The following is a 12,817-nucleotide window of genomic DNA, read 5'->3' as shown; positions in this document are numbered from 1 at the left end:
ATATTCCGCTTTAAGAGTCCTTCTTTGCAGCGGCCTTCTTCGCCGCTTCCTTTGCCATCTTCTCCTGTCTAGCAATGCCAGCTTCGACGCCGATTCCGCCAAAAACGAGACCCACGCCCAGCCACTGCATCTGCGTCAGGCGGTGGCCGAAAGCGACGACTGACAGAATCATGGTGAACATTTTGCGGGTGACGGTTACGGTGACGAGGAGGACGGATGAGAATGTAGATAGGGTGTAGACTGGGGAGTAAGTTAGCACCACTGAGGAATGAAAATAAAGAGAGTAGGGTGAGTGATGACGTACAGATAAAGACTTGGCCGATGGCGCCGCAGGCTGCAAAGCCGAGGACATCCTTCCAGACAGCTGGGTGGCGGCGCATGAAGTCCAGAGCGGCGGTCAGTTCACCCGCGCTGCCGGCAACATCCATGCCCAGCCATTCGCCTATACCCGTAGCGACGAGGTACGGACTAGCGAGGAGATACAGCCCAGTGACGAGGGTGCTCATCATGTTGTTTGCGCACATCATCTGCGGACCGCTGTAGGGGCGGAAAGTCTGGAAGATGTAGTCCTGTGTGCTGTTGGTGAGACCATCGAAGAGCAGGTTGATGCCCAGGAGGAGCAGGCCCCAAACAACGTTGGCCTCGTCCGACTTGGTCGACTTCTTGCTCTTCTTGCCGGAGTGGAGGGTGAAGACGGCGACGCCAGCGGTCACAGCCGCCACGACAAGGTACTTGTAGAGGGGGTAGCGCTTGCGAAAGACGGTGATGTGGAGGAACATGACAGGCAGGAGCTTGCAGCTCTTGGCTAGCAAAAAGGTGATGTAGTCGATGTGCGCGAGACTAGCGTATCCAAAGGGACTGGCGAGGCTGCTGGTGACGGCGACGAGGGCGAGGGGCCCGAGAATACGACGCGAAGGGATGATGGGAGGCACGGAGGAGCCCTTTGGCGTCGAGAGCAGCAGGTATATCGAACCGACGGTCGCAGCAAATAGAGACTGAATAGTGTTGAGAAACACAGGGAAGTGCCATCGCTCTGGGGCGGCTGCTGAGCCGTGAGGCGTCGTGGTCAACTTTTCCTGCAGGTAGGCCCATGTTAAGCTACCAGAGAGTGATGTTAGCAAAGCGCGACTGAGGGCGACTTCACAACTACCTTACAATGAGGCATAAATTCCCGCGACAGAAATTATGAGCTGGACCACGCCAGCCTCGGACTTGGCATCGTGTAAGGATGGGCCATTGGCAGCCTTTGTAAGCCCATTGGATACTTGCGACTTCTCTCCTCTGCCATTGGCGTCTTCCCAAGACGAAGTCTGTTTGTTGAAGAATTCGGACGAAGATTCGCGCCGGACAGGGACTCGTTTCGTTCGCGCCATTGTAGGGAGTCGCGTGGAGGAGGCGCGAAAAAGAAATCAGGTGAATGAGGGATCAAAGAAAGACGAGAAGCTGGGACTAGGGTATATTTACTGCTGCATTAAGCGAATGAGAAAAGCCACCAAGGCAAAGAAAAGTAAAGAGTTAGGGCATGGGTGGAAAAAGGTTGCTTGTTGTATGTATGCGGAAGTGAAGCCCAGATGAAGTCAGGTTGCGAGGCCTTCTGGACCTTGAGGTTGCCACTTGTCCCCACCTCAATGGGAAAGGCAAATGGCCATGGTGGCTTCATTGAAAAGGACGTGGAGCGACATGGACCATCTTCCTTCTGTGGGGGCATTTGAACCAACAGCCTGGCACTAACTATCAGATCCCAGGAACTGCCGACGGCTGCCCCTCTGAGCGACCTGCCTGGCCGGTCTGCGTCCAACATTGAATTCAGCTGGTCCAAGTCAAGTCCCATTTGATCCCATCTGATGCCATCAATGCGTAAGACTAGCATCTGGTGGCACTCAACAAACACAACACATCACTGCACTGCTGGACGAGCCATTAGCATCACTATCAAGACACTGATTCTACATTCACACAGGAATCCCAAATGACTAGTAAATTTCATCTCTTTTCGCGTTTGGAAAGGTATGACTACATACACTCTTATCCGGGTGTCCCTGCCACCCCCAAATTACGTTTCATCATCAATCATGCTGCGTAGTGTAGAGAAGGCTCCCACATCAACCAGACCATGTGGTGAAGCTGTGGGGTCAAGATGGCGAGCAGTGAAGAGGTTTGGTATTGGGAGTATTTTGAGGGAAGCGGTATCAAATCCACCATTAAAACAACATGCTTCGCCGAGGCTGCGCGCGGCCAGGAAGCAAGAAATTCGAGGCGGCTTTAAGCAGTTGGATAGATAAAAAGAAAATAAAGAGTCGTGACATAAGATACGAAGCGAGGGGATACTAGAGAGAGGTCGATGGTGTTGAGTAGAGACTGAGACCAGGAATGAGAGCCGTGGCCGCAACCCCTCCGCAAGATTTCAAACAGTCACCCACTCTGTATGACCAGCTGGGGTACTGTCCTGAATACAATGGAGGAAGGCTTCGGCTTCTGGTAATGTATGCATTTCCTGTCGACGGCGTTTGCCTGATAGTTGGTGCTACCAGGGTGTGAAAGGAGTGTTTCGGCGTCGTAAGAGATGGAGCCTTGTGGCATAGATATCCCTCAAAGAGTAAAGAAAGAGGAGCTAAGTGGTACGGTGAAGCGGTTGCGAGTTGGTACAGAGTTATTCGCGGACAGCTGGGGAGGTTGGCGAGTGCGGCGTCGGATTCAAATTAAGAAGCGGTGTCGTGAGTTCCTGCCCTCCACGGGCGGCCGTGTCGTTTTTATGAATAAAAAAGAAATGAGGAGAATAATGAAAAAGAAGAGAGAAAGGAGAAGCACAATTAACAGGGTCGTAAAAATGGCGACTGATTGATCAAGGCGTTTTCTGAATTTACTTTGTTTCGTTTTCCCTCCAGCGCGTGGCCGCCGGCGAATGCAAAAAGCCGCCAGCAGCCTGTGTGTTATCCCATCCCTGATCCCCATGGGAACCAAGAGCCTTGCGGCAAGTCAGATCTGGTCGTGTTTCAGTCGCATAAAGTTCTTCCAAACCCAATTCAAATGTAGCTCATTCACAAAAAAGCGATACAGAAACAAAACGCAAAGCGTTGCTCGCAGAGCATATGGATGGATGACAGGCTAGAAGTTATTCTTGTTCCTGCAGCTGGCTTCGGCGCATCTTCTCTGCCTCGAGGTTCTCATACAGTAGGAAGAGGGCGGATTCGTTGGCCTTGGCGGTGCCCATGATGGTGAACATGCGCTCTCCGGTTTCATCATGCGGTGCCTGAGACAGTCAACTTTGTCAGTTTCAAATCACAGTGGAGGAGAGCCCCTTGCACCACAGCATGTTGGGTAACTCACTTTGGCAATAGAAATGCGGGCTCCCGATGTCTTACGGATCTCACTTATCTTGCTGCCAGCACGTCCGATGATGCAGCCAACCATGTCTGCGGGGATACTAATGTTCTGCGTCTGGATTTCTTCACCATTCTCATCATGTGTAGGGGGGCCGCGGCTGGCTGCATCAGAGTCAGATCGGCGGTTGAATGGTCGAACACCACCATTGCTGAAGTCGGCTCCGTTGCCGGTGCGCATAACTCGGGGACTACCGTAGTCGCTTCGACCGCCGCTGTTGTAGCTGCTTCCCAGGCTGCTGGAGCCGGCTTGAGTGCGCACAACTGGGTTGTAAAGCACAGTACCGGTGCCACGCTGCCAGTCGTCGACGAGGCATTTGCAAATCTCCCAGACAGCTCGCTGGATACCCTCGGGGGTGCCCTGGACTTCGACGATTCGTTCCGTGGACTGAGGTAGCATTTCCTTCTGGGCTACCATGCGGACGCCGGACACATCCTGTATATGCTTAATCTTGAGACCCTGTCTACCAATGATGGTACCCATTTGATTATGCGAAATAAGAAGCTTGATGGCTGTATCGGGGAGTAAAGGTTAGCTTGATGCCACATCTCGAAGTGTTGCGAATCGGATACGTACGATGAGTGCCGTTGCCCTGAACGATGCCTCCCATGCCCATGGCAGGAGCGCCCTCGAGCAGTGCTCTAGCTACAATGGCGTAGGCTCGAGAGATGGCATCACACTCGCCGGTAATGGTGAGGACACGATCGTGCACACCCTGAACCACCTTGCTGACACCAGCCTTGACGCCGGTCTCGTCGCGAAGGTCAGCAACATTCTTGCCGCCCTTGCCAATGATAACACCGGCTTCCTTGGAAGAAACAATAGCTCGGAGAGTCAGTTGGGACTGGGCGTATTCCTCGTCCGTCTTAGGGGCGGGCTCGCCGTCGGGACCAAGTCTGTCGTCCATCTTCAGCTGATCCAAGTGTTCGACAAGGTCGTTGCCATTGGCAGACAAGACATCCTGGGGAGAAGACATGTTGGATGCGCGTTCGGTGACGGTAGTTGAAGGAATTGAATGAGGAAAACAGCGGGAGGGTTGTTTAGGTGGAGGAGTCGCACTCGGCAGCGCTGACAGTGATTTGGGCAAAGGATGAGGTGAGAGGAGTCTGTGTTGCAATTTGGTTAGCCACCTTCCGTTTCTCTGTGTCTACCGACTATGAGAATAAAGAAATGTTTAATGTAGAGCATCAATCGTCCGCTGAAGGTGCGTGCACGTGGCCACTCTTTCAACGTCTGGGGATCGTGACGATGGTGGGCAAGCAGAACCAAACGCGCAACTGCACAATGAACAGCTTGATAGTGCATGTGCGGCGCAATCATTCAACGGAGAGGGGACGAAAGCCAAGGGAAAAACAAAAAGCAGTCCGTCCAACCTGAATGAACCCGGATGCTAGACCGAAGAAGAAGACTCACAAGGAAGCGCAACAGAGGAGCTGTTGCTTTGAGGAATTGGCGGGGCGCTGTGGGAGGCAGGAAAGACTGTCGCCGAGAGTCGATAGCTGCTGGTAGAGTCGCAGTCTGGTTTTGTCTGGCCTGGTGCTATTTTTTCCTTCCCCTCGGAGCGAGAAGAGCGGGACGTAGCGGGGTTGATGGCTGAAGTGGTGGCGAGGCGTGCGGAAAGTCGAAGGCGGAGAATGGGAGAGGTAGAGGTAGAGGTAGAGGGGAAAAGACGAAAGTCGAGAGCTGAGGTGAGGACTTGGAGCGGAGGAAGAGTTGAGGTGACAGAGGGAGATGAAGAAGTAGAGGGAGAAGAAGATGGAGGTTGCGGGTTGCGGGTTGGATGAAGAGTGACGGGGACGGAGTGGGAGGGGGATGGGACGAGATGAGAAGAGAAGAGAAGAGAAGTGATGGGATTGGAGAGAATGGGACGAGAGCGGATGGAAGTTTTGAATGTTAAGCAAGGCTGGGGAAGAAGAGGTGAGGAAGAGACCAGACTGGAGATGAATGGAAAGCAGCACTCGGTCAATGAGCTCTAAGCGGGCAGTTGAGGCGACTGGAGCTGCACTGGGCTGCACTGGGCTGCACTGGGCTCAATGCACGTCTCGCCTGGTGGCGGAGGGGCTCTGCAAGCGGGCAAGGGCAACCAGACATTGAATGGCAGAGGCATCAGACGGCAAGGGCCTGACACCACGCAGGACTTGGGGGCAGCAGCACTGTTGAGAGTCAGATCTGGTTCATTGTTTGGTCTATTCTAGTGGGAGGGCGTGTGCCTGCTGGTGCAATCAATTTGATACTAGCGCAACTTGTAACATTGAAATGTCAAGTACCAGACCAGCACTGAGCCGACACCTCAGCTCAAGCTTCTAGTTGGAGACAGGACCCGGACCAAGGCCAACCGTGTAACTTGATTGATCAATCATGCCCCCCCATGTGCCAGCTGGGAGCCACTTGCGCTCAGTCGCTCCAGGTCCCATCACTCACTCATTCATTTATTCGACAGCAACATCCTCAGACAGCAGGAACAATCACCGAGGCCAGGGCATCCACTGATTTGATTGATCATCACCAACGACACTTGAATGTTCATCAGAGCCAATACCACTGACCTTGCCATCACCCAGTGTTTCATGAATCGACAATCTCGGAAGTTTCGACATAACACCCAAAGTACGTACCTGTCTTGCCTTCCACTCCCTCCCCAGATGGCTTAAGTGCAGCTCAAACATGAACCCACTCACTCACTTCCTTGAGCAGACACTCAACATCGTCACTGCACTTCCAAACATCCGCGTCCATCTCGACCAGAACCAAAACCACCCCCATCATTTCCCTTACATTAATCGCAATCCCGTCATCACTCTCCTATCCACGCATATGTACATGTACCTCCGCGCACATAGAGACAGTTGCAGCTGCACAACCAAGCCGCCACGTACTGAGCACTCATTCGGTCAAACTAAGCTCTATGCGACCGAGTCTTCCAAACCAAGCATGCCATTGAACCTCCATCACCGACACTGTATTGATATACCCCGCCTTTGAGTTCTTGATATCCAGCACGGAAACCATGGCACGTAGTCTATGCGGTCCTCTGATACAACTGCTTCCAAATGGAGCGTGACGTAATCAATGTCGAGGCACAAGTCCCAGCTTCGATTTCCACACGCTCACCATTGAACTCAGACCTCACATAGTTTAATGGTGTGAGGCGCTAGCATACACAACAGAAATTGGCTCTATTAACTCATTTCTTCACAAATCACAACTTGTACTTCAAGCATTGTCTGGCGCATCTCTGGTCCCTCCATCTCGGCAGGTTCCACCTCATCACCATGCAATGCAGGTTCCATGGTCCAGCGCACACTCCGCAACAAACACACATCAATGCATCAACACCACCCTGCCATCATGAAGAGGCACCGTAGGCACCGCAGGCCGGTTTGTTGCCTCTTGTGCTACCCAACCGCTTCATCTTGTCATATTGCACTGTGTGCGACTTGCTCTGATGGTACAACCTGTGTTGTGCCACTCACTATGCATGGAACTAGCGGTTGCGACTGTTCATGGGCAGCAGCCACCAATGGAATACATGTCATGCCAAGATGGCCATTTGTCATGGTACAATATCCATTTTCTCAAACTAGAAAGCCGCTGAAACGAGAAACAGGGTATATATTGAGGTGTATAGGCTTTAAAACCAATTTAAGCGCAGCGCACTATGCAGCTAAGGGGGACATACAAAACATGAAGACAACACCCACAAGCCGAGGGGAGAGTTTTCTCGATCCCGTCTAAGTATCAATCAAACAAAGAAATGTTCGTCATTTCTCCAACCATACCGCCCTCATAATGGACACGGCGTTTTCCTTCGGGATCACCTGTGTTCACCGTGTAATGTGAGCATTTTTTTTCCGGCCAAAAATCAGTGCAATTCCGGCGTCTCCAAGTCCACAGCCTCAACCATGCTTCTCTGCACTTGACTTCGACCCACGAGTTCGTGGAAGAATTTCGCTGCTTCCTCGCTCTCGTGCCGAACCTTGTCAGCCTCGTCTCGTCGGTTACCTAAATCCTTCACACTCTGGTCGAGACTAACGCGGAGACTGTCGGCGGGGAAACGTAGGACTTTGCGGACTGATGAAGAGATACGAGATGAGTTTGCGTGAATGTAGTCGAGTTCGGCTAGTTGTGAGGAAATCTTGGTGGCTAACTTGGGTGGGAGGGAGTTGGGAATCTGCTGTAGAACGTAGGCGGCTCCAGCGATGGCTGTATTAATCCATGTTAGCTTGTTGGCTGCACTCCTGAGATACTGTAGTCGTCTTCACTTACCAGCAATGACAATTCCAGGAACGATCAATTGTCGTAGATTCTCATTGCCCAGCACCCTGGTAGTAAGCAGAGCTTGATCCATCCAGTTGCCCATGCCAATCATTCGAGGTACAACAGCACCCGCCACTGTCAGAGCCATGCCGGTGCCGGCAAATTTCTCCTGGCGCTGCAGCAGAGTTGACCAGTCCACAAAGTCCCACAGTTCAGTTGGAATGTGCACTTGGCGTGCAAGAGCATCCCGTTTTCTTCGGAACATGACGTCTGGCCGGAATTGGAGGTTCTGGAACTCATCTCCAACATGTAGGAGGCCAAGTTGCTTGATAGTATTGACGCCATGAACACTCTTGCTCCTGCCATATTCCTCACTCCGAGTGACCGCATTGGTGATATGGGAGAGCATCGCTTCTTTGATATCGTCGGCGTAGCTAAAGGCACCGAAGATGCCGGGGTATGGGACATTATAGTTCGTCTTGCCGGCTTGAGTGACGGCGGCGTTGATTTCAGCCCGAGTGTGGTCATACACATCACGGCATGTCTCCTCAATATTTCGATCCACTTGATCGCCCACCTCTGACACGGCCTTTTGACTTGAAGCGAGTTGAGGTTCGATTTCCTTGAGCTCCGCTGTAACTCTGTCGATTTCCGACTGAGCGACTTCTTCATTCACCTGCGCCAGGGTGTGGACATCGTTGAGAATGTTCAAAAGATACGTCTTGGCAGGAGCAAGCTTGGACCTCGCCCTTCTCTCGAGAACGAATCGACGTAGTGATGCTTCCAGAGCCTCAAAGTCTCGAATTTTGTCCAGGTCTTTGCCCTTGCCCTTTCCTCCATCATCGCTCGGATCATCACCGCCTCCACCTCCACCACTGGAGCTGCCGCCTCCACTTCCCCCCGGCCCTCGTGGTGGTGCTGGCCCTGTTGCAGCTGGAATGGCGTTGCTTGATACGAAGTGAACCAGATCTGATGATTCTTTGTGAGTACGTGGGCTCAGTCCAGAGACCTGGTCCAGAATGAGCTTCTGGCAGCGATCCTTGTCTCTGATATTGTCGAAACCATTGACCACAATGAACAGATAGGCCTTTTCTGCAGCTGCTGCCCAGATGAACTCCCTGGCCGACTGTGTAAAATGGTTTGCGGCTGAGACAACGAATACAACCACATCGATTTCCTCTTGTCTGGCGAAAATGGCAGTCGTCTTGGTAGTGTCTGAGTTGAGCCCAGGGGCATCAATGAGCGCAATGTCGACAACTCCATTATTGAGAAGTGATTCATCCACGGTCCGGATATCCTTCACATAGACTTTGCATTGCGTGTAAGTGTCGTTGTCCGATACAATCTTTTCTAATTCGATTAAAGAGAATACGTCGTAGGTTGATTCGTCATGTCGGTTATAAGCGCAATCCTTGTGTACTGCATGCACTTCTTCGATTCCTGCATTTTCTCTCGCATCCAGAACTTCGCAAAATATGGCGGTGCATGGTTGTTGATCCTCTGGCAAGACTTTGCGCCGTAATAAAGCATTGCAAAACGTCGACTTTCCTGCGTTCAGGTCACCAGTGATGAGCACTTTGCTGGAGGTGTCTTCGATGCGCTCACGCAATGACAGGAGATGCTTTATGCTGGAGCCAATCTTGCCATCTAACAGAGAGGCAATCGAGCTCTTCTCCAAAGAGTGCACGAGCTCGGCTTGATGCAGAGCCCCTAGTTTCAAATCCAACTTCAAAATAGAAAGCTCCTGAGCGATTTGGGGAGAAACGAGTCTAGGTTCGGGGGCTGATCGATTTTCGGCAGCGCGACTGGACTCGGCAGAGGCAGAAGTATCAACAGAAGTCAGAGATCGCATTAGTGATGGAGGCTGGGCGGTGGTCGACGAGGAACTGGCAGCATCGCCGGCAACCGAATACGTGCGCCCTATTCCTGGTCGGTCAGGGTTCGTTGTGTCCGCTGGTCTTGTGGTCGGATAATGAGCTGGCCATTCAGTGTTCATTTGCTGAAGGCTCTGTAATAAGTCCATGACCTTGTTAATCGACCTGCCTAGTATTGCCCGCTGTTTGTAGTACCACATCTGATGTCCGGCGCTCGCTTGGTCTCGAGCAGCATGATTCGATGCGCCAGATGTCGAGTTGGCCGACGGCGGCATAGGCATGTGGTGATCTTCACCGGTAACACTTCCGCCATAACCGGAATCAACATCTAACATATTCTGTAATCGTGCCGCGTGTTCAGATGTTGACCCGGTGCCAACAGTCATGTATTGTGGTCGAGTCGAGGAGGATGGAGGCTCCGAGTCCTTTGGCGCGTCGACATCGGGATCGGGATCTGGCTCTGAGCGCAGCGGCGCCTTGCCCTTGCCGGTGAAATAGTCCTGGCTCATATTGAAATAATTCGCGCGAACAGCATGGTCGAAAAGGGTGACGACGAGGTGGCAAGTGATGCCGGTGGTGAGTTGTGCAGGTCAGGACGTTATCTGGAGTCGCAGGTGAGTGGTGGGCAGACTTTTGTTTGTACAAATTACTTGAAATGAATTTTGGCCAAAGACCTCCGGCAATTTCGGGGCGTCTGTCAGGCCTCTAAGGAACCAAGGAGGAAACTCAGGCGCTCCGAAAGTTGGCTCAGTCGATGCGTCGGTGGCAACTCGCTGCTAGCTTCGAGCTAATTGGACCAAAGGTCAAAACACAGCGGACTTTCTGTAGGTGGGCGGGAAAAAGTCGGCATGAAACTGACTGGACCATCCAGATGTCACTGGTCCGGAGCTAAAATCAATTCAATGTTTACGCCAGGACATAATCAACATGCATGAACCCCCCTGGCAGGGTGGAAATGTACTTCGTCATCGGACCAACGCTGATTCACTCTCTCAAGATCTCCTCATAGCACCAGAGTGTGGCCATTTGCCTGAGGCTTCCCATGAACCATCGATATTCACGCAAAGGGGAAAACAGCGCCCAGGGGTTCCGGCCGCTATTATCATCATTGATCCTTCCATCTGCTCCAGGCATGGCTTGACTGCTTGCCGGGCTTAAATGTGCATTCGCAGCTCTAGTTACATGCGTACATGGTAAGTTCACTTAAAACTTGGAGCATGGGGAAGAGTATTGTACAGCACATTAGGTACCTAGGTACTTTATGCTACCTCTACCTTGGGCCTTGGCACGGCGGATACCCCTTGCTTCTCTCCTGTCTTCTAGTTGTCCACGCTCCAAACTTCAATCCAGTTATCGCTGCCGTAAATGTTGTTCATGCTCAACCCAAAAATTCTTGCATGCCCGGTGGCCCCAGTGATCTACCCACCATTCTCCAAAGCTGTCTTCAATATCCAAATCAAGCTTTGCTACTCTTTCCTCCCTTTTGAGCCCGCATATGATACACGGTTTTGGCGCTGTTGGGACCATCTTTGCTGTCTGAATCTGGGGGTTTTCCGTAAGCTCCGGCACCTTAAGACTAGTCTTGCCTGCGCCATTGGCGGCCGCAACGGCAGATCGCAGTCTTCCAACGTGTTCCCGCCATGCAGAGACCACGTCGGCTGCCTCACGATCTTCTCGCACGGCCTGTTGCTTATCGACGCCAGCGAGTTTCATTCCCTTGCTCCCAGCAGCTGAAATCGACATGCTCTTTGCCAATATTTTATCGCGATGCCATCGATGTTTTCGCCCTGCAATTACCCGGGCCGCTGTCGTAGCAAGTAGAACGTATCCGTTCAAAAATTGAACCGCCTTTGGATTCGATAGGACTTTTTGTTTGACAGAAGTGCTTTGACCCGCCACCGGCTTAAACAAGGCGTTGCCAGTATTAAAAAGCTCTGGAAATGCTGAAAGTAGAATTGAGGGAGGGGGAATGTTTGTTGGTGGGGGGCTGCTATCGTCTATTGCAACCGCGTTGGGTTTGCTGTCGTCACCGGTATCCCAACCCCAACTATCAGTCCCCTCGGTGCTGTTTGATGTCTGGCCAATGCCATTCCCTCCGTTACCCTCGGGGAAGTCATCCCAAGCTCCCCATTCGTCGTCGTTTGCTGATACTTTGGCTGAAATGGCCCTCGTAACTGATGCCCTCTTCTTGGTGGATGAGAGTGAGACGGATCCAGATTTCGCCTTGTGCATAGACACAGGCTCCGATTTCTTGATGCCTGGTACAGTGGAAGCGGGTTGCTGTTGACGTGCCGACGACTCCGTAGGTTGCGTTTTGCTTGAAGACATGGCTCCAAAACTCAAGGGATTTGGTGCCGGATGGGTCTCCTTGTTCTTTGCTTTCAATTCCGTTTCATTAGGGGGAGAGGCTAATGGAGGATCGTCAAACCCCAGCAGATCGAGTGATTGTGTAAGTTGTGACGCGGTCGCGGGTGTGGGCTTTGAGCGAGTTGTTTGTTCAACAGCCTCAAAGTCGCCAAACTCGCCAAACTCATCGAATTCATCATCGTCTTCTCCATCACCGCCCAGTTCGAAGTCCTCTGCGTCAAATAATACATTTGGATCCGCAGGTGTTGTCTTCAACTGCGATTTTCTCTTTGGCTCCGGTTGAGGAATCTGATACTCCTGGTCGCCGAATCCCCCGATGTCCCCTAAACCGCCACCCATGAAATTGGTAGTTGGAGCCGTGTTGGGAGTCTGTCTTGCATTGTGCTGTATCTGGGGCGGTTGAGAATCAAAAGCAGAATAAGAGTTCCAAGCGCTGCTCCTGACATCTGGAGGTAGGGCGTTCACTTTAGTTTGTGCTGATACTGGCGCTGCAGTTGCTTGCCCCGTTGGCTCTGCTACCTCAAAATCTCCCCAACCATCATCGTCGTCTGCTTGCCGGGGAGATACATTTGACGGTTGAGAAGGCTGCGCTGGCTGATCCCAGCCGCTCATACTGTTTGACGTACTCTGAAATGACGACCATTGTGGACCTGGCTGATTCCCTGGTACCGGATTGCTACCGACAGAAAAGTTGAAGGGATCTTGCGTATGGCTTTGGTTTGGTGGTGGTTGTGGCGGTTGTCCAAATAGATTATTCGGCTGAGCTGGAGTTGGGGTTGAAGTTGAGGAATTATTGAATTCGGCAAAGAGATCTGCCGACATGGTTACAAAAGTATGCAACGAATCATGATTAAGGGAGGGAAGAGAGGCGTGGTCGGTAATGAAGGTGATGTTTGAAGGGTGATGTTTGATATCAGGAAGAAATGCGAGGTGACGAC

The 12,817-nt window shown here is 52.0% G+C and overlaps 4 protein-coding genes across 4 annotated transcripts; all 4 read right to left on the bottom strand.

The window, feature by feature from the left end:
• Window positions 1-10: 10 nt before the first annotated feature.
• Window positions 11-1,373, bottom strand: VFPPC_02861 (solute carrier family 35 member B1 protein; the record flags this gene model as incomplete). The annotated part of the gene is made up of 3 exons (XM_018282442.1): window positions 11-240; window positions 305-1,098; window positions 1,156-1,373. 3 exons carry the CDS (start codon window positions 1,371-1,373, stop codon window positions 11-13), a joined length of 1,242 nt encoding a protein of 413 aa, XP_018146917.1.
• A 1,739-nt stretch (window positions 1,374-3,112) lies between these two features.
• Window positions 3,113-4,357, bottom strand: VFPPC_02860 (KH domain RNA-binding protein; the record flags this gene model as incomplete). Its single annotated transcript, XM_018282441.1, has 3 exons — window positions 3,113-3,250; window positions 3,328-3,893; window positions 3,958-4,357. The coding sequence occupies 3 exons, from the start codon at window positions 4,355-4,357 to the stop codon at window positions 3,113-3,115; spliced, it is 1,104 nt and encodes a 367-aa protein (XP_018146916.1).
• A 2,886-nt stretch (window positions 4,358-7,243) lies between these two features.
• VFPPC_02859 (transmembrane GTPase Fzo1) lies at window positions 7,244-10,021 on the bottom strand (the record flags this gene model as incomplete). The annotated part of the gene is made up of 2 exons (XM_018282440.1): window positions 7,244-7,584; window positions 7,648-10,021. 2 exons carry the CDS (start codon window positions 10,019-10,021, stop codon window positions 7,244-7,246), a joined length of 2,715 nt encoding a protein of 904 aa, XP_018146915.1.
• An 841-nt stretch (window positions 10,022-10,862) lies between these two features.
• Window positions 10,863-12,701, bottom strand: VFPPC_02858 (serine/threonine-protein kinase ppk6; the record flags this gene model as incomplete). The annotated part of the gene is made up of 1 exon (XM_018282439.1): window positions 10,863-12,701. The coding sequence occupies one exon, from the start codon at window positions 12,699-12,701 to the stop codon at window positions 10,863-10,865; it is 1,839 nt and encodes a 612-aa protein (XP_018146914.1).
• Between the last annotated feature and the right edge of the window lie 116 nt (window positions 12,702-12,817).

Source organism: Pochonia chlamydosporia, chromosome 2 (assembly GCF_001653235.2).
Source record: "Pochonia chlamydosporia 170 chromosome 2, whole genome shotgun sequence".
NCBI lineage: Eukaryota > Fungi > Ascomycota > Sordariomycetes > Hypocreales > Clavicipitaceae > Pochonia > Pochonia chlamydosporia.
This window is presented reverse-complemented; position numbering and strand designations above follow the sequence as displayed.